Source organism: Protopterus annectens, chromosome 1.part2 (assembly GCF_019279795.1).
Source record: "Protopterus annectens isolate FY-2018-M chromosome 1.part2, PAN1.0, whole genome shotgun sequence".
Classification (NCBI taxonomy): domain Eukaryota; kingdom Metazoa; phylum Chordata; order Ceratodontiformes; family Protopteridae; genus Protopterus; species Protopterus annectens.
In genome coordinates, this window is record NC_056727.1 from 830,654,003 (window position 1) to 830,673,365 (window position 19,363).

Here is a 19,363-nt window from a genome sequence, read left to right on the forward strand (position 1 = left end):
AACTGTCACTCTTTCCTTGTGCAGCCTGGTAAAAGAGACATCTGTATGCCTTAGCATGGCATCATCTATTACACGAATGTTTGGTTGGGTCACTGCCCACCGTGTGGATTCAGCATCTGAGACTTTGGGACTCCTTGTGCTATGTAAGGAAGTAGGCTTGATATGCTGAGTGTGCTTTGTGCTTGTGTTGTGCTGTGTTTTGAGGTTTAGACAATTTGTTTAGAACCTCAGCATTTGATGGATTGTGTGTATTTTGATGGCATTGGAGAGGAGTGATGTTTGGTGTGCTGCTGACTGCTTTGGCGTCTGAGTTTACTAAGTGTGAGGTTTTGCCTCCATAGATGATATATGTGTTCATCTCTCACACACTTTATTATGCTTTTGAGTAATAAATGATCATCAGACAGCATGAGACAATTCTTACATTGTCTCAAGATACCCATCCAGCTAAGTCAGGCTAGCTAGAGACGTTGTGGGGAACACTGGTTCGTGGTACAAACAGGAATGACTCTGGAGCCAGGGGTAACTATAATGGCATGGAGTTCATTTATAGGATGATGTTTGGGTGGAGCTGCTATTGTGTATTTAAATTTCAGTACAAAACAACTAGCCTGGAAACCTTTTTCTGCCACCAGAAAGAGCCCATAAACTAGTTATAGTTTAAAAAAAAATCTGTATACTAAAGCCATTGCAGGTTGTATTGGTACACTCAATATTAAACAGTTTTATCAACGGTCTTTTGGCTTGATGCGTAGTGTTAAAGGGAGAGACTTTGCAAAATGTGTACTTATTGTCAACAGCCAATAAATGGGAAGAAGGCAGGGATTATGTTGTCAAATTATCCTAAAGGCCAGGCAACAACAGATATCCTGAGTTTAAGAACACAACTACAACAGCGTGGGAAGGAAGGAAAGCAATTAGACCCTTGGCTCTGAAATGACTGACCTGGAACTGCCCCAGTGCAAAGACATGTCCTGAACTAATGTACTGGAATCACTAAAATAGACTTAAAGACCTTGGCTAAAGCAGATGCAGACCTGTTGAATATGAAATCAGATCAAGAAATGAGAACACTTGTGTGTCGTTGTGTGTGTAGTAGAACGGTTACAGTGACATTCGGGACATTTCATTCACTAACTGAATCCAGTGAATGAATGAACTTAATGAAGTTCATTCAGGACTTTTTGTAATGATCACTGCAGTAGTAGTATTAGTTATACACAGAACATTGCTTTAGGCAGTTCTCTCTCTTTCCATTGCTGAATACTAGAGCTTTCAAAGACATCGCCAGTCCAAAATCTAGACTCCATACCTGTCCCAGGCCATTGGTCCTACAGAGGGCAAAAAGGAAGAGCAACTTTTGACAGCTCAGTTGGCATAGAGGGATAAAGACCTAACCATGACCAAGATGACTTTGCTTTGAATAGCAGTTTGGAGGTCTGCTGGAGTGGTGTGGTGTGGGGAGAATAGATATTCTGACTTAGAGGGAAAGGGTGATACTGGGCTGCTCATTGGAGGAAGAATGGCAAAAGTTGTGGTTAGTTTTGAGGTATTTTTTCCGCATGTCATGACATGAACGCAAGGAAGCATGTGCATACCTGAGAAGGTATATGAGAAGGGGAACAAATGGGCAAAGTGGTAGCTTGGCATTTAGTAGGCACTGGGAGTAGAAAAAATTATTTAAAAAAAAAAAAAAGGGTACCAGCTGGCTCCATTTTTTTTTCTTTTGCTACAAGAAATGTGTAGCCAAAATTCTGTCTACATAAGAGTTCTTCACGTGTGAGTTGTGCCTAAAGAATACTGTTTCCAGTGAATGTTTTGTTCAGAGAAAAAAATGACATTTCCTCCTCCAAATAATATACCACCTTTAAAAAAGATTTACTAGACCCACATTCTAAGAGCCTTTTTACACGGAAAGCTGTTGGTATTAATGAAGGGGTCTGTCTCTTTCACTGTGAGAAGGACACATTCCAGCAGCCAGTAGTTAAAACTGTCATTCCTAAGGGGGCTTGGATGAAAAAAAGAATATGATGCATGAGAGTCTGCATACAAAGAGCCTAAGGCTTTTGCAGCTCCTGTAGTCCAGCTGAGACCCGAGGGTGCTGAACCCAAAGAGGCATCACTTTAGCCTCTCATGGTCTCTTAGCCATCTTTGTCAGTTTCCCTGCTTGCTTAAACCCTTAGGAGGCATGAAGTCAGATGCTGGTTTCCTGGTATCAGAATTTTGATTTTTTTCAGTTGCGCTAGGAAAGAGCTTGTCCCACAAAGACAACAAATCTGCCCTGCTGGTGCAAGAAATTCCACTTAGCTGTTTTAGCCACCTGATGTGAGATTAGTTTCCCACCCAGATAGTTTAATCAGGACCTTTATTCCCCTTGCCTTTAGTCCCCATCACGGATGTCCTTTCCCTGCTTGACAATAGAAAGTGTGCAGAAGAGTACATAGTCATTTAGTGCAGAATTACCTTTCAAGCCACCAAGATTTCAGCACCCAGAGTGGCTCCCCCAGTAAGGAGAAGGAAATTGTCAGATGATAACCAACAGCTGTAGAATTCCCATTCGGACAAAAAAATGTATTGACTCAACTCCCTTCCCAGGAAAGAGGTAGTGAGAAAACAGAATGCAGAGTTATTTAAGTAGATCTTTCACCCTCCACCTCCTTGAGTACAATAGGGATACCCTGCAAAGCAATGTCACATTTACCAGAAACTATCTAAAGCTGTACATTAAAACATGTCTGACTTAAGTTAACAGTTTCAGAATCTTAGCCTTGATAAAGAAAGCCAAAACATAGAGCTTAAAGGATTATGATAGTCAAAGAAAGCATGGCAAAAGCAGGGGAACAAAGATAATGATTAAATTTCATAGGTAATTTAGACTAGCATCTGACAAATCTCTCAAGTTCACTTCATTCTGAGGAACGTTCCTCATTTTGGGTCTTAAAAAGTCCATGTTCCTCAAAGTTCCATATTGAAAGAGTTTATCACACAATCAGTGTATTAGAAATTTTTTGAAATGATATCCATGGTAAATAGTACTGAGTCATATTAATTCATCAAAATAAATTATTATAAATATAAACTAGCACATTTTAACCATCCTGTGACCATTGCAGTTGTTAGTAAGTGTATTAGTAGGTATTCCACATTTTGCTTATTTGTTCCATGCTGAAAGGCAATGTTCCTCAGGCGATGGAAGGTAGAGAGCTGAGTGACAAACCACAAAGGTTGCTGTTTATTTTATGCAGTACTGACATCTATTTGTACTAGTTTTAAAGAAAATTGTGAATGTCTGTGAAAAACACGCATAAAGTATAGCAATCCAAAACTTGAGCTGCCATGGGAGCCCCAGCTATATAGTGCCTGCACATAACATATCAATTTCCTCATTTCAGTGCAGGAAGAGTTAATGGCAGTTAAAAAAAAAAAAAAAAAAAAAAAAAAAAAAACCTAGAAATTTATTTGGCCATAGAGAAGTACTTAAGGGGCTTTATAAAGATTTATAGTGATAGAGGAGAATTTAGTGGCGTAGAAATGAGTGATATGGTTAACCGCTTCTAACACTGAAACTAAGACAGCAGCTGCTTACAGTCTGCAAAATAATAGATCTAACACTCAGAGAAAGCATTTTGCAGTCTGGAAGTTACTGAGGTCTTAAAATAAGACATCTCTCGGTAGTTTTTTTACATTGTGTTTCCATTTTAGCATACATCTCAAGTTGGTGTGTTACCATCCGTAATAGATTTTTTTTATCTGTGGTAACTTCAACTTTCGAACATGGATTGTGTGTACAGAAGAAAAATTGTACTCCTTTTAACCAAAGTGCCTTAGAATGCAGGTGTGGAAATTGTCTGGTGGGGTTTATTTTTGTCTCTTGAGATATTTTCTGTGGTCACTGACGTGACGCTCCTGGGCAAGTGAATTTGTGTGAAGCAAGGGCTGCATGTGGCTTACTTGTCCCTTCCAATCTCTTCTAGTGCAAAAATGAGATTTCACTGCAAGGTAAGAATGATCATAAAAACAAGTTATGTGGGTCCCGTTCTGTCTTTAGTTATACGTTTGCATAAGTGTAGCCATCAGTTGTGCAGAAGTTTTATTTATTGAATTCAGAATGATTGTCTCTGGTGCGTGATTTTGAAGTGCCATTTGTGTTTTTAGTATTGCTGACAGTGCTTGTAGCATTTAGCCTAGGTCTATCTATTTCACTGTCTGTTTTTAGAGCTGCTGTTTCTAACCAGTAACAATGACTTACTGTTTGTAATTTGTTAATTTGACTTCAGTTGTAGTGCCCTTGGTAGCCAACTTGGGAAGCCATGTGAGAGAGGTTCGGAGAGCTGCCCTAGCATGCCTAGAGATTGTCAGTGGATTTAAAGAAACTCCATTCCATCTGATAATTGACAAGGTGATACATGCAGCTGAGGAGATAACTGCAGACCCTACTTATATCTGCCAGGTAATTTTTTATATGATGGAGGCACATCAGTACATGTGTTTTTCCTTTTTATGTGATGCTTTGTCTTCTTAAACAGCCACAGGGTTTGGCTTTTATTCATGCAGACCATATTTGAGTTGCAGTAATCCTGAAAGCAAACTTCCAGGAAGTCGCAGACTTTGTCGATAGGAGTTTTTTTTCAAGAACCCGTCACTGTCTATGGTACATCTCAGCTGTCATTGATGGCAGGGGAATGTCAGGCTTCTGTATTCCCATTTCTTTTCTTTCCTTGTAAATAGTGTTTTTTGTGCTTGCTGCCATCTCTTTAGTGTTTGAAGTAAACAACGTTTTAAAATGTTTCTTTTTTGGTATTTTTTTTACCCAAAAACTTTAAATGGAGAAGTTGCATAACCTTTACAGAGAACATGTCAATCTAGTTGTGTATATAGTCATTGTAGAACAAGGCTGCAGAGCATCGGTATATTACTGTGGCACAGACTGTTTGCCCAGTTCCTGCACAGTTTTAAGAACATTGCTAAAACAGTTTTATACTGATGATTGGACTGTGTAGACAGCTTTTGGAGGAGAAAGCAAGAAAATGGAGATAAAGTCCTCCTCCTTCGTAGGGAGAAATATAAATGGTTACCTTCAAGGGAAGGATGCTGTGCGGAAGAACTATCATTGCCACCTTATCTGGGACCACCATTCCTGGCTCAGAGATAGAAAGAAATGAAATGCCACTAAAACATTATTAAATTAATGTTCAAGCTGTACTGCTTGAAAAATGTGAAAGAGCCATGGATTTATTTCTCGTAACACCAGCAGTTCATTTTTCCCTTGTGATACGGCTTATGTAAGAAATCTGGGCCCTTCCTCAATAGAAGAAATCCTTTGTGGCTGAGGTGCCCCTTTTGTGGATTTGATGACCTGCAGGACTTATCTGATGAACTTCAAGCCATAGCTGGTTAGAAAACATTTTTCACCATATACAGCAGCTTGAATAAACATAACCTATGACCTTCCTTCAGTCATTGTAAAAGGGGCATTCTGTTGAGTTCCTGACTTTAATTCCTTGTTGATGTTTTTCCCATATTAGAAATTAGACAGGTTACCAGCCTCTACTGCTGCACAAGGCTAGTGTCCTGTTAGGACCAAGGGGCAGCTGATAGGTTTCCATGCCCTGAAACTGTGATAGCAGTCACCTATTTTTTTTTTTTTTTATAAGGATGCATACTGAGAGGAAAGAGTCTAACTGGGCAATCCTAGACTTGAAGGAAGCATATGACAAGGTCCCAAGAAAGCTGATTTGAGCAGTACTGCGGTGGTTCGAAGTCCCAAACACTGGGAGAATTATTGTAGGCCAAGTACATGGACCCAATAACTCAAGTACGAACAGTGTTCAGTCTCACAGAAGGGTTCTCAGTGGAAGTGGCACCAGGGTTCAGCTCTGAGCCCACTGCTGTTCACACTGGTGATGGACTACATTAGCAAAAAGGTCGGAGGGGCAAAGTAACAAAGTTGCTGTATGCAGATGATGTGGCATTACAGGAAGACTCAGCAAGAACTTTAGCAGAGGATAGGAGAAAGGAATGCAAGACTGAAGGCACATGGGATGCAACTAAGCTCGGATAAGACAGTGGTAATGGCAGCAAATTGGGGAAATCAGAAGAAGCTGAGAATTGAGATAGAAGGGAAGATGGTGGAACAGGTTAATAGCTTCATGTGTCTAGGAGGGGTTAAGGAGAAGGGAAGTCTGAATGTTGAGATCAAAACAAGAATCAAGAGAGGCTGCAGCTAACTGGCATAGAGTCTTAGGTATAGTCTATGATAGAAGAATGCCAAAGAAGGTAAAAAGTAAGGAGTACACAATGGTAGTGTGATCAGTACTACTGGATGGTGCACATACTACTGGATGGTGCACATACCTGAGCAGTAAAGGAAGAACAGATGAGTAAGCTAGAGGTAATGAAAATGAAGTGCCTGAGAAGGGTGGTAGGGATGTACACTGTGGGACAGATGGAGAAATGGGAGGCATAAGAGCAGAAGCCAAAGTAGCTCCGATTGCAGAAAAGATCAAAGAGAACAGATTGCAGTGGTTTGGACATGTGCAGAAGACAGTCTGGTGAATATGGTTTGGGACGGACAGGAAGAACTTAAGAGGAAACGAGGACATCCAGCAAAGAGGTGGATGGATTGTGTGAGAGAAGATCTGCAACAGTTTGGCATGAGTGTTGAAGAAGGCAGGAGTGCGGCATTGAATCATGAGATAGCAACAGTTATGAAACCCTGACCCCATGTAAAAAATTGTATGTGTGTGTATTTAAAATTTTTTTTTTTTTTTTTTTTTTTTGCTGTGGCTCTCCAAAGTACATATTTCTATATCCTGACTCAATATAGAGGTAGTTTTGAGGTGCGGGGATGGACAAGGTCAGCTTTAAGTTTTGATTCATGTTTTTGGACAGTTCTGCACTCTGTCCATCTTTACCAAGTTCTTAGTCATTGTAGCATCCAGCCTCTGGAAGGAAGGGATGTACATTGAAGATCAGAGTGTGTGCGATATCCTTAAGAAGCATTCCAGTCAGTGGGCACGTGCATATAAGTACTGAGCATGTCGTGCAAGCAAGAGTGCCATTTTGAGTGAGCAGCCAGAGTGAATGCATGTGCATAGTCAGTCAGATAGTTTAAGTTAAGTATTCCTGACATCTGACCTGATGAACACCCAAGCCTCATAGTCATCTTAATGCATGTAAGACGAGTGACATGGTGTCAGAATGGGATCCAGAGTCATAGCCATGAGGCAACCAGTTAAAGATGGAGGAATATACCAGAGTGGATCATCCTTACTGCTCAAATGACTCGCAAAATAGATCAGAAACAAATTCCAGGTACTAAAACTCACTTAAATGATTTCTTTCACTGCAAATATAAAATGAAACATTCAGAACACTCAAAACAAGTTTCTTATTAAAAGAAATGTCCAAAACTCTGACATATTGATAAAAATATTTGAAATAATTACAAAAATGTTTGAAACGATATCCGAAATGCATGAAATGTACAAAAAAGGAAAAACAGTATTTTGTTTTGCTGTGTACTACTTTTTCACATTAACTAAACCTATATGAAGTGTGCAAAGTGTTTGCAAGTGCGTGCAGTATTACAGTGCAGTTATTTCGCAAAGTACAGTTATTTCAAAGCATATTTTGCAGAGAACAGTCTTTCCAAGAGTTTATTGTGCATTTGAATATTATTACAAGTACCTGGTGTGTGTGTGTGTTCATGTGTGTGTGTTCATGTGTGTGTGTTCATGTGTGTGTGTTCATGTGTGTGTGTTCACGTGTGTGTGTTCACGTGTGTGTGTTCACGTGTGTGTGTTCACGTGTGTGTGTTCACGTGTGTGTGTTCACGTGTGTGTGTTCACGTGTGTGTGTTCGTGTGTGTGTTCATGTGTGTGTGTTCATGTGTGTGTGTTCACGTGTGTGTGTTCGTGTGTGTGTGTTCACGTGTGTGTGTGTGTTCACGTGTGTGTGTGTTCACGTGCGTGTGTGTTCACGTGTGTGTGTGTGTGTTCGTTTGTGTGCGCACGTTTGTGTGTGCACGTTTGTGTGCGCATGTTTGCGTGTGCGTGTTCATTCATAATTACAAGGGCCAAGAGTGCATTGTGGTTTACTATGATCTGTGGGCATGGCAAAAGGATTTTGCAGACCCGTACCGCGTGTGTTTGATAACAGTATTATAGTAAATTGTAGAGTGTTTGAGCAGGAGTATGATATTTTCATACAGGCTGCTTTTCCTGACAGATGTGCTCTGAGTTACAGCACAAAGGCACGAAAATTACAGAACCAACTAAAATTGCCAACATCCTGGCAGATAGGTTCAGTGCTAACTTTACCCCCCTCTCACCCCCTAAAGGGCCCGTATCTATACAGGAAGAATGCAGAGTCCCTGTAATCACAACTACGCAGGTAAAAGCTGCATTCTCTAAAGCCAAAAACACAGCATCCATGGGACCGAACAACATCCCAGGCTGTGTTTTACACTAACTTCAGAACGAACTGGCTCCCCACTTAAGCACCATATTCAATAATAGCCTCGCATCAGGCTTTGTGCCCACTGAATGGTGCACAGCAACAGTTATCCCACTCCACAAAGGAGGAGCCACTACTGATCCCGGGAACTATCGACCTTTTAGCCTGACGAGCCTGGTCTGCAAGGCCATGGAACGTATCATCAGGGAACTCATAACATTGGTAACCTCCAATCTCTGGATCCCACCCAGTTTGGGTTTGTGAAAGGCAGATCATGCCTCCTGAACCTGATCGAGTTCTTTGAGGCAGTCACCAAAGCTGTAGATGAGGGTAAGGCGGTTCACACAGCCTATCTTGACCTCACCAAGGCTTTCGACACCATCCCCCATTCTGGAATTATAGCTAAACTCACTAAACTAGGTATAAATCCCTACGTCACAAGATGGGTTGCCAACTGGCTCACTGACAGAACCCATACTGTAAAAGTTGCAGACTCCAAATCTGACCTCAAAGCAGTGGCAAGTGGAGTACCACAGAGTTCCATCCTGGGACCTCTCCTGTTTGGTATCTACTTTTTTGCAGTACAGGCTAACACAGAAGTCCTCTGGCTAACGAAGTTCGCAGATGACTGTAAACTAGGAGCCATAGTCAAGTCCCCAAATGATGTGGACATCCTACAGAAGGGCCTCGCTGAGACAGATGCCTGGCATCAGAGCCATGGCCTCAAGCTCAGTGCCAAAAAGTGCAGTGTCATCCCCTTTGGTAAAAACTCTGTACCCATGAACTACCACATAGGCTGCAATCTACTTAACACCGAATGAGTGATAAGGGACCTTGGGACCTAGGTGGACAGTAGTCTCTCCTTTGATAGCCACATCGCCACAGTAGTCAGGAAGTCCTTCTACGTGGCACATCCCATCATAAAAGGGTTTGCATCCAGGAAAACAGAGGTCATTGTTCCCATCTACTCGACATTCATTAGACCCATTATAGAGTACACTGCCCCTTTTGGAATGTACCTCACAAGACATCTGCAGCAGCTGGAAAGGCCACAGAAGTACCTCACAAAGATGATTACTGGCCTCAAACAAATGCCCTACACTGACCGCCTCAAAAAACTCCAGCTTTACTCCGTAGCATATCACCTATTCTGAGGTGATCTCTGCCTAACATATAAAGCTATGTTAAATCCAGAGCTGTTGGACATGCTACACCTAAAAAAATCCCTATCCCTCTGAGCTACACACTCTAGGGGCCTAAACCTTGTCACCGCAGTAAACAGGACATGCTGGAGGGGATAGGTTCCTGTCCCAGAGACTTCCCATAATCTGGAACAGGCTACCCATCTATGTAAAGCAAAGTTCTTCATTAGCACTCTTCAAGAAAAATCTTGATGAGTGGATGGGAAATAGGAAATACATCTCGAGGATCACTTCTGTGTCTCTGCTCGACAGTGGCACAGTAAAATAACTTTCTTGGTTGGCATAAGCCAGGGAACCTTGTTGGCTAGACTTATGTAGGCCCTTGGGCCGAGTACCTACCTATGAACCTATACATAAACATCCTGCTTAATTTAGCTGCTTCACAGGCCATTGAAAGATAGCGTTCATTTGTGTATGCACCTGCTGTGTTTGCAGGGGAGGGGGAAGACTGCCATATTGTGGTACCAGCTGAAACGTGGGAAGACCCCGAGTGCTTAAAACATAAATTTAAAGAAATGTGCAACCCCAAACAAATATTACAATGGAAGAACACTTATTTTACACAAGGGATCAAAAGCCTGGTGAAACTTTTGCAACATATATAACTGACTTGAGAATTAAGGCTATAAAACTTGCAGATTTTGTGATTTGAGAGATGAGTTGATAATGGACAGGCTTGTGTGTGGTATTAATAATGACACAGAGAGAGATTTTACTTCAAGACAGTGATTTGGCATTAAGTAAGACCATTGAGATATGTCAGATGTACTCCTTTCTGTAAGCTCATGTAAGTATGCTTACAAATGAGAAAGCAAGCCTTTCCAGTACCTTCCACAGTTAATGTAGATAGTGTGCAGCACGAGGTTGAGAGCTACAGGCCTGAAGGTGGGGCCACTTCAGTAAAACCCAGCGCTACTTCAGTAAGGCCTAAGGTGCATGCAGCAAAGCACAGGGGTGACTTAGCAAAACCCATACCAAGCCTCATAGTCAGCTGTTGTAATTGTGATGGTAATCATAAAACCAAACGAGAAAAGTGCTTAGCTTTTGGTCAGCAGTGTCATTGTTGCAATAAGTGTAACCATTTCAAAAGGTTTTGTAAATCAAATAAGGCACATTCTTCTATTGAGAGAGCATTCCAATAGGCAAGTTGATCAGTTAAAAAGTTGCAAACCCTACTTTTTATGTTGATGGTATGTCTGTGCTTGGTGAAGCAGTCAGTGCAGTAGATTTGTGGGCAAAGAACGAAATCTTTTGTACTGTTTGGATTAATGGGAGTCCCATAGAGCTCAAAGTAGATACTGGCCCAAAGTGCAATGTTATGTCAGCAGAAACATTTGCCAGAGTAAAAGCTACAGAGCAACTTGATTTGACAAAGTGTGCAAAGCTTAATGTTGTTCGTGTTTCACTGTTGCAGTCATTACAATTGGGTTATCCTGCTGGCAGGCTACCCTCAGTCGGCCTGAATTCCAAAGTCTAGGTCTGGCGTCGGTTGCTGTCGCCTCTTCCCTGACGTCAGTGCGCCAGGGGTATAAAAGATGTAGCCGACACCATTTTCTTCAGTCTTTCTTGCCGCACGGTGCCCGAAGCAAAAGCAGTTTGCAAGTGCCGGTTGGCCGACTCCTGAGATTTTCTTGTTCGAATTTCAGATCCGAAGTCTTCACTAAAAAGCTAAGTACCTGGTTGGGGAAACTTTTTTCTTGCTCCAGACCGATGTCAGAAAAAGTTAATAATTGTTATTTCTTGTGGGAAGCAAATACCTTATAAGGACTTTCATTCTTACTGTATTCCTTGCCTAGGCCCTGACCATGACGTTACTAGTTGTCGGTTTTGTGCTTGATTCAACCAACGCACTATTAAGTGTCGGTACAATTTTGCATTTCACTATTTTGCAGAAGATTTAACTATAGAATGTCATCGGATAGCCATCTGATTAACGGAATTCACAAGAAATGCAAAGAAAAGGACAGGCATCCGAGGTCCAAAACCGACGACAAGGCTTCTTCTAAGCCAGTCGCCGGTTCTCAGTGAGGCGCCTTCGCAGCCCCTGACGACCGCTACTTTAGACTCTCAGGCCACTACCGACACCCATGTGGAGTCAACCAGGCCGCTGGAACCTCAAGGTATTGGACCTTCGGAAACTATTCCCTCAGATGGGTCCGGAGCCGCTGAGCAGGCATCGGCTTCTGAGGGTGTTTTCATACCTACTTTATTATATGTTAAAACGACTTCAGCTTCTAAGGCAAAGACTAAAGCACCTTTAAGACAAAGAAACAAGTACAACAGTCTCATGGACAGGCCTCCATGCCTAAAAAACAGATGCTCAAAATGGCCGAAGACCTAATTACTTTGATCAGGGGTTCCCATCCCCCTCCTGATAAGAGTCCTAGGCAAGAGACAGACTATGAATCTTCAGATTAGGTTTCCATTTCATCTGATTCCTCTTCTGATCAGGAATACTCTCTTCCTCCCTATGAGGATTCTGATGCTGAAGAATCTATCCCTTCAGCCTCTCCTCCTGAGGATTATTCTTTTGGGGAAACTTTACATACCATGAGGGAGCATTTCCACTGGGAGAGTCAATATTATTCTGAATCTACGAAAAGGCTCAGAGACTTCCTTTTACTACCACAACACAGGCCCCTAGCTATTCCACCTGTGTTAGACATTGTAGATAATGTATTTTCAGAGTCCAGTCTGACCCCTGACTCCTTACCTCCAGCTCCTGTTAAGCCGGACAAGTACTACAGGGTTCCTGACTCTCATAAATTCCTTTTCAAAAACCCTGCTGCTGATCCAGAAACTATCTCTCAGGGTCCCAAAGGGGGTCAAGGCTTCCACTACAAAAAACCCTACTTCCTCTGACAGGGATTCTAGGGCACTGGACAGATGGGGAAAAAAGATTTACACTTCTGCTACCTTGGCTATAAGGGCTTTAAATTGTCAGTTTCATATGCTCAAATATCAGCAATATATTATGTCACTGCTTAAACAGAAAATGTTGATAAATTCTGAATGTGCAGAAAACAAAGCAATGCAGGATTTATTGCATGCAGCTGAACAAGTTGGAAAGCATACTTTGCAATGTGGTTTTGATTCTCTGGAGGCCTCCTGCAGGGCCGCAGTTACGGGTTCTGTCATTAGGAGGCATGCTTGGTTAAAGGAACAAAATCTACCTGATCATGTTAAGGCAAAATTATTAGATGCTCCATTACAGCATGATACTTTGTTTGGTGGTAAAGCAGAAGAGGTGTTAAAGAAAATGGAGGACAAAGCTAAATCTATGCAAACAGTCAAGGATTTCTTACAGGTACAGCCACCAAGATTTAGCAGACACTGGCCTACAAAGAATTGGTCCTTTCCAGTGTCAGACAGGCCACAAAGGGGCAGGTGCAGACACCCTAGAGGCAGATCATAGCCCCAAGGTTCGTACAGGTCTAAACAATGGGGTGCTTCTACCTCCAAAACTGGAGAAGACAAATCACAGCCATACAGGAAACAGTCCCAATGACTTCCCTCTGCCTGCGCCAAGCACTTATCTTCTGGCAGCACCTTTAGGGGGAAAGCTAGCACTTTTCTCTCAAAATTGGCACATAATAACCCAGGAAAAATGGGTCTTAAACATGGTGTCACAAGGCTACAAGTTTCACTTCCATATCCTGCCAAGGGCATACGGTTGGCCGGATCTGCCAGAACATCAATGGGCAGAATCACAAAAACAAGTCTCATCCCTCATGGACATGAGGGCCATTCAACAAGTACCAGAGCAAGAGCAGGGACAAGGATTCTATTCATGACTCTTCTTGGTACCCAGAAAGGACAAAGTCTGGAGACCAATACTGAACCTATCTATTCTAAACACATATCTGTATATTCCAAAATTCAAGATGTTGACTCTACAGCTGCTTCTGCCCATGTTGGGCAAGAAGGCTTGGCTTGTGACTTTAGATCTAAAAGAGGCATACCTGCATGTCCCAGTCAGACAAACATGCAGAAGATACTCAGATTTAAAGCTGGCTCAATGCACTACCAATTCTCTGCACTGCCCTTTGGTTTATCTACTGCGCCCAGGGTCTTCACAAAGTGCCTGGCACCAGTAATTGCATTCTGCAGACAAAGAGGAATGCAAATATATCCTTACTTGGGCGACTGCCTAATTCAAGCACAGAACAAGGACATTCTACTACAGCATCTGGCGTTTGTAAAGAGATTACTACCATGTCTAGGGTACACAGTCAATGAACAGAAACAAAACTAGTACCCTCTCAAGCGATACTATTCCTGGGTGCAAGCTTAAATACAACTGCCCAGATGGCTTATCTCACGCCAGACAAACAAAGGCAACTGACTACCTATTTCAAAATGTTGGAAACAAAGGCCCAGTTTTCTGCAAGAAAAATTCTGCAGGCTTTGGGCTTCATGGCATCCTACATTCTGCTAATTCCATATGCAAGACTGCATATGAGGAAACTTCAGTGGTACCTAAAAAGTGTTTGGTCTCAACATTGCCACAGCCTGGAAACAATAGTTACTCTCATTCCCTGCCTGCAGCAGGAGTTTCGATGGTGGGCGAAGGCCTGTCACTAGAACAAGGGACAGCCATTCCCTCTACCCCCAGCCATACAAACATTAACAACGGATGCATCGGATTGTGCCTGGGAAGCCCACATGGCAGGAAGATGTATTCAAGGCACATGGTCCGCAAACCAAATGCATCTACATATCAATCAAAAAGAGATGCTAGCTGTTCAAAATGCCCTGACAGCCTTCAAGAACCTACTAAATCCGGGACAACTACTGATAGACAGACAATACCATGGTCATGTGGTATATAAACAAGCAGGGAGGCAATCATTCTTACCCCCTTTGCAGACTGGCCATGACTTTGTGGGACACAGCATTGACTTACCAAGTACATCTGCAGGCACAATTCCTGCCAGGAAAGATAAATACTCTGGCAGACGAACTAAGCAGAAACCTCATGGATCCCCACGAGTGGAAATTGGATCCACAAGTCTTCAGCATGGTAACAAGGAAATGGGGATGTCCGGACATAGATCTATTTGCCTCACCTCACAACTGCCAACTAAAGAGATTCTGCACAAGGACTTATCACAGACGAGCATGGAAAGTGGATGCCCTATCTTTCATCTGGAAAAACTTAACAGTATATACCTTTCCTCCTCTGCCTCTCCTCCCCAAGGTACTCCTAAAGGTCAGACAGGAGAAGCCAAAAATGATACTGATTGCCCCAGACTGGCCACACCAGTACTGGTATCCAATCCTAAGGAACTTGTCTCAATGCCCAGCCCTGGACCTTACCTCAAGTGCCTCATCTACTGCCCCAGCAGAACAATCAGATCCTGCACAGCCAACTCAAGACCTTAAATCTGGCAGCATGGTGGATAATGTAGTCATACAAAACACACCTCTCACTAAAGCGGTGATGGATGTCATTTTGGCGGCCAGGAGGCCTAGTACTAGAAAATCCTATGCTGGAAAATGGAAAGGATTCTGTGCTTGGTACAAGGCACAAGGAGTTGACACAGCTGTACTAAATATTCCTCAGATTTTGCAATACTTGACTGAGATGCTTGACAAAGGCCTATCCTTTTCATCTATAAAAATTCATGCCTTGGCCATTTTGGCTCATTACAATACAGAGCCACCAATTTTTTCTCATCCTTTATTAAGGCAGTACGTCAGAGGGGTCAAAAATTTAAGACCTCCAAGGAGATCACCAATACCTGCATGGGACCTCAATTATGTCTTAGAAAAACTCACCCTGCCTCCTTTTGAGCCAGTCGCTACAGCTGATGTAAAGTTTTTATCTTGGAAAACAGCTGTGCTCCTAGCAATAACTTCTGCAAGACGAGTCTCAGAGCTACAGGCACTCATGGCTGTGGAACCTTTTATCATTTTTTATCCAGACAGGGTTTCTCTGAGGACAAACCCGACATTTATGCCTAAGGTAGTGTCCAGTGTGGCCCTTAACCAAACTATTCATCTGCCTACCTTTTATCCAAACCCACAGAATAAGGGGGAGAGAATTCTGCATTCTTTGGACATACGCAGACAGCTATGCTTCTATTTGAACAGAACCAAAGCTTTCAGAAAGACAGAGCAATTACTAGTGGCATATGCTGCAGAATCACAAGGAAAGGCTATCTCAAAGCAGACTATTTTAAAGTGGATAGGCCACTGCATTAGTTTCTGCTACTCACAACATGGCAAGCCAGTACCTAAGGGCATTAGGCCACATTCAACCAGAGCAGCAGCCACTTCAGCAGCCTTCCTCAGGGGAGTACCAACCAAAGATATTTTAGAGGCTGCTACTTGGAGTTCAGTGCACACCTTCACAAAGCACTATCACTTACCACTCTACTCTAAATCCAGGGCAGGCTTTGCCACTGCAGTCCTGCAGGGCCTAATAGCCGCTCCTAGTGCTATTTAGCTCCAGCCTCCCAAACTTAGCTTTGGGATTCAACCCAATTGTAATGACTGCAACAGTGAAACACGAAGAACATAGTACAGTTGTGTACAGTTACCATAAATGTAGATGTTCGAGTGTATTCACTGTTGCAGTCCAGGTTACCCACCCGCCATCCCCCATTTCTTTGCTGGAACTTATCTGAACTTCTCTATTCTATACAACCTATGTGGTGTATTTGCTTGTAGATGAAGGCAAAATATTTACTTTGGTGCATGCATGTTTTATTGACATATTTTTAGCCTACCCTTTTGGGGGCACCTGAGATCTGGGGCAAGAAAAACTGAAGAAAATGGTGTCAGCTGCGTCTTTTTTACCCCTGGCGCACTGACATCAGGGAAGAGGTGACAGCAACTGACGCCGGACCTAGACTTTGGAATTCAGGCCGACTGAGGGTAGCCTGCCAGCAGGATAACCCAATTGTAATGACTGCAACAGTGAATACACTCGAACATCTACATTTATGGTAAGTGTACACAACTGTACTTTGCTTATGGTGGTGAAGAGATTCAAACCGAAGGCTCAGTAGTGCTTTTAGGTTACTCTGCTGGAAACAGCAATGACTTGCAGTTTTACATAGTCAGGAGACACGTGCAGTTATTATTAGGTCTCAGAGACCGATTGAAATTGGGACTGCTTTCAATTAATAAAGCCTGCATAACAACAGCTTAGATTTTGCCCAAACCATTTTTTCTGAGTATGCTGATATTTTTGCAGACAAACTAGGCAAGCTACCAGTTGTGTTCTCTATGAAGGTGGACTCTTGAGGTCAGCCCAGTTGTAAGACCAGCACAGAAAATTCCAGTAGCCATACAGAACAGAGTCAAAGCCAAGCTAGACAAAAATGGTGCAGCTAGAATTAATTTGTCCAATAGAAGAACCTACAGATTGGGTATCCCCCACGGTAGTAGCTCATAAGAAAAGAACAGATGGTATCAGAATATGTAATGATCCAAGAAATCTGAACAAAGCATTAAAAAGACCTAATCATCCAGTGCGCACAGTCGAGGTGTTTGCTGACCTCATGCCAAATGCCGCTGTTTTTTCTGTCTTGGATGCAGAGAGTTCATTTTGGCAAATTTTGCTTGACTGAAAATCTTTAACCACATTCAGTACACCATTTGGAAGATACAGATTTCTGAGAATGCTATTTGGAATAAATTCTGCCAGTGAAGTCTTTCAGTGTGCACTGGAGTAAATTATAAATTTTCTCTGGTTGTCCATGTGCTTTTATAGTAGATGATATTTTAGTACGAGGTAATGGTGAAGTCAAACATGATGGAAACCTCAAGAAAGTTCTGGAAAGAGCACGAGAAGTGAATCCTCAGAGGTACAAATTCTGGTTACGAGAAGTTACTTATATTGGTCACTTGTTTACCAGTTCAGGCTTGCAACTAGATATTTCCAAGCAAACAGCAATTCTCGAGATGCCAGTTCCAGACAGTGTTCAAGCCCTACAACGTTTTCTTGGCATGGTCAACTATCTAAGCAAGTTCATTCCAGATTTAAGCCAACTTACAGAACCATTAAGAGAGCTGACATGCATAGATGTAATTTGGTCATGGTCAAAACAGCACCAAAGAGTATTTGATGTCCTGGAACATAAAATAGCTAACCCACCAACTCTCAGCTACTATGATGTTCACAAACCAGTTACTCTTTCCTGTGATGCTTCTAAGTTTGGTCTAGGTGCAGTCATTCTTCAAGAGGGTAGACCAGTAGCCTATGCCTTGAGAAATCTTACCCAAATGAAGATGCAATATGCCCAGATAAAGAGATGATTTTGGCCATTGTGTTTGCATGTTTGAAGTTTCATGATTATATATCTGGTCGACCTGTCCAGATTGAAACTGATAACTAACTTTAAGTCATTATTTTGAGAAAGCCTATGCATACAGCTCCAGCTAGATTATGACGTGTGATGCTCAGATTGCAGAAGTACAGTTTCAATCTTGTTTAGACAAAAGGCAAACTTCTTTATCTTGCCGATACCTTATTCAGATCACCCAGAAAAAACACAGAACATCATGACAATGAGCAACTTGATTTTGAGATCATGGAAGTGAGAAATTTTTCTTCCACACATTTTGATGAGCTCAGAACTCATACAGCTTCAGATCCCATTCTCCAGAAGCTAAACCCCTCTGTCAGCTGAGGATGGCCTTCAAAACAGTCTTGTCTATCAGTAGAAGTGCAGCAGTATTTTCCATACAGAGATGAGATTTTTGTCAACAATAGTATCATCGTGAAAGGTCCTAAAGTGATTGTTCCAACATCTTTGCAACCAGAGTACATTCAGGTTTTGCATCGTGGCCACCCAGAAACTGATTCTACCAAAAAAGGGCGAGAGGTGTAGCATTCTGGCCTTCTATGTCAAGAGATGTTGAGAAAGTACTTTCATCTTGTTCAGTATGTAATAGTACAAAGTCACATCAACAAAAAGAACTACTCCATTTAAGCCAGATTTCTGAATTACCTTTGTGGACAGTAGCTACAGATATCTTTGAGTGGAATGGTCAACATTACGTCGTGTTAGTAGATTTGTATTCAGATTGGTTCGAGATTGCTCTATTCCCAACCTAACTTCCAGTATTGTCATTACTAAGTTGGAGACGTTTTTCTGCCATTGGTAGTCCACACAGAGTTGTTTCTGACAATGGTGCACAGTTTACTAGTCAGCAGTTCAAGAAATTTTGTATTTATTTATTTGCAGTTGTTTTACCAGGATAGTCCATTAGGCCTAGATGAACCCATTTTGAATGGAGTCCTGGGGAGAAAAGCTCCAAAAACAAAACAATAATTACAACAAAATTACAATAGAAGCTTTTGTTATAGTAAGTACAAAAGTATTAGCATAAAATTGCATTTAAACATACAATATCTAAAGGAAAAATGACAATCAAAGTTTAGGTTGTACTAATTGCAGATAAAGTATTTCATTTACAGAGACAACTTCTGAGATAAAAAGTGTCAGCATTGTAAATCAAGATTAGATTGTTTATGCATGGATCGGTTCCTGCTAAAACCATGTATGGAATCCGAGAAGACTGAGATGAAGAGAGGAGAGGAGATTGAGGCGTGGGAGCATGAGCATTCCCACTGAGAAATTAGGTGCGAGTGGCGTGAGTGTTTAAAGGAAGAGAGATTTGTAGTTGTACGGATGGATGGAGGTAGTGAGTTCCATTGGCGTGCGAAGGATAGGAGATTTTTGCCTGA

General features: G+C 42.0%; 1 protein-coding gene across 2 annotated transcripts in view; it reads left to right on the forward strand.

The window, feature by feature from the left end:
• The window catches only part of HEATR1 (HEAT repeat containing 1), a 1,780,420-nt gene that overhangs the window by 686,825 nt on the left and 1,074,232 nt on the right, over positions 1-19,363 (forward strand). For both annotated transcript variants that reach the window (XM_044059100.1, XM_044059109.1), the window contains exon 21: positions 4,279-4,451. In XM_044059100.1, the coding sequence (XP_043915035.1) occupies positions 4,279-4,451 (173 nt within the window). The remainder of the gene's footprint in view (positions 1-4,278; positions 4,452-19,363) is intronic.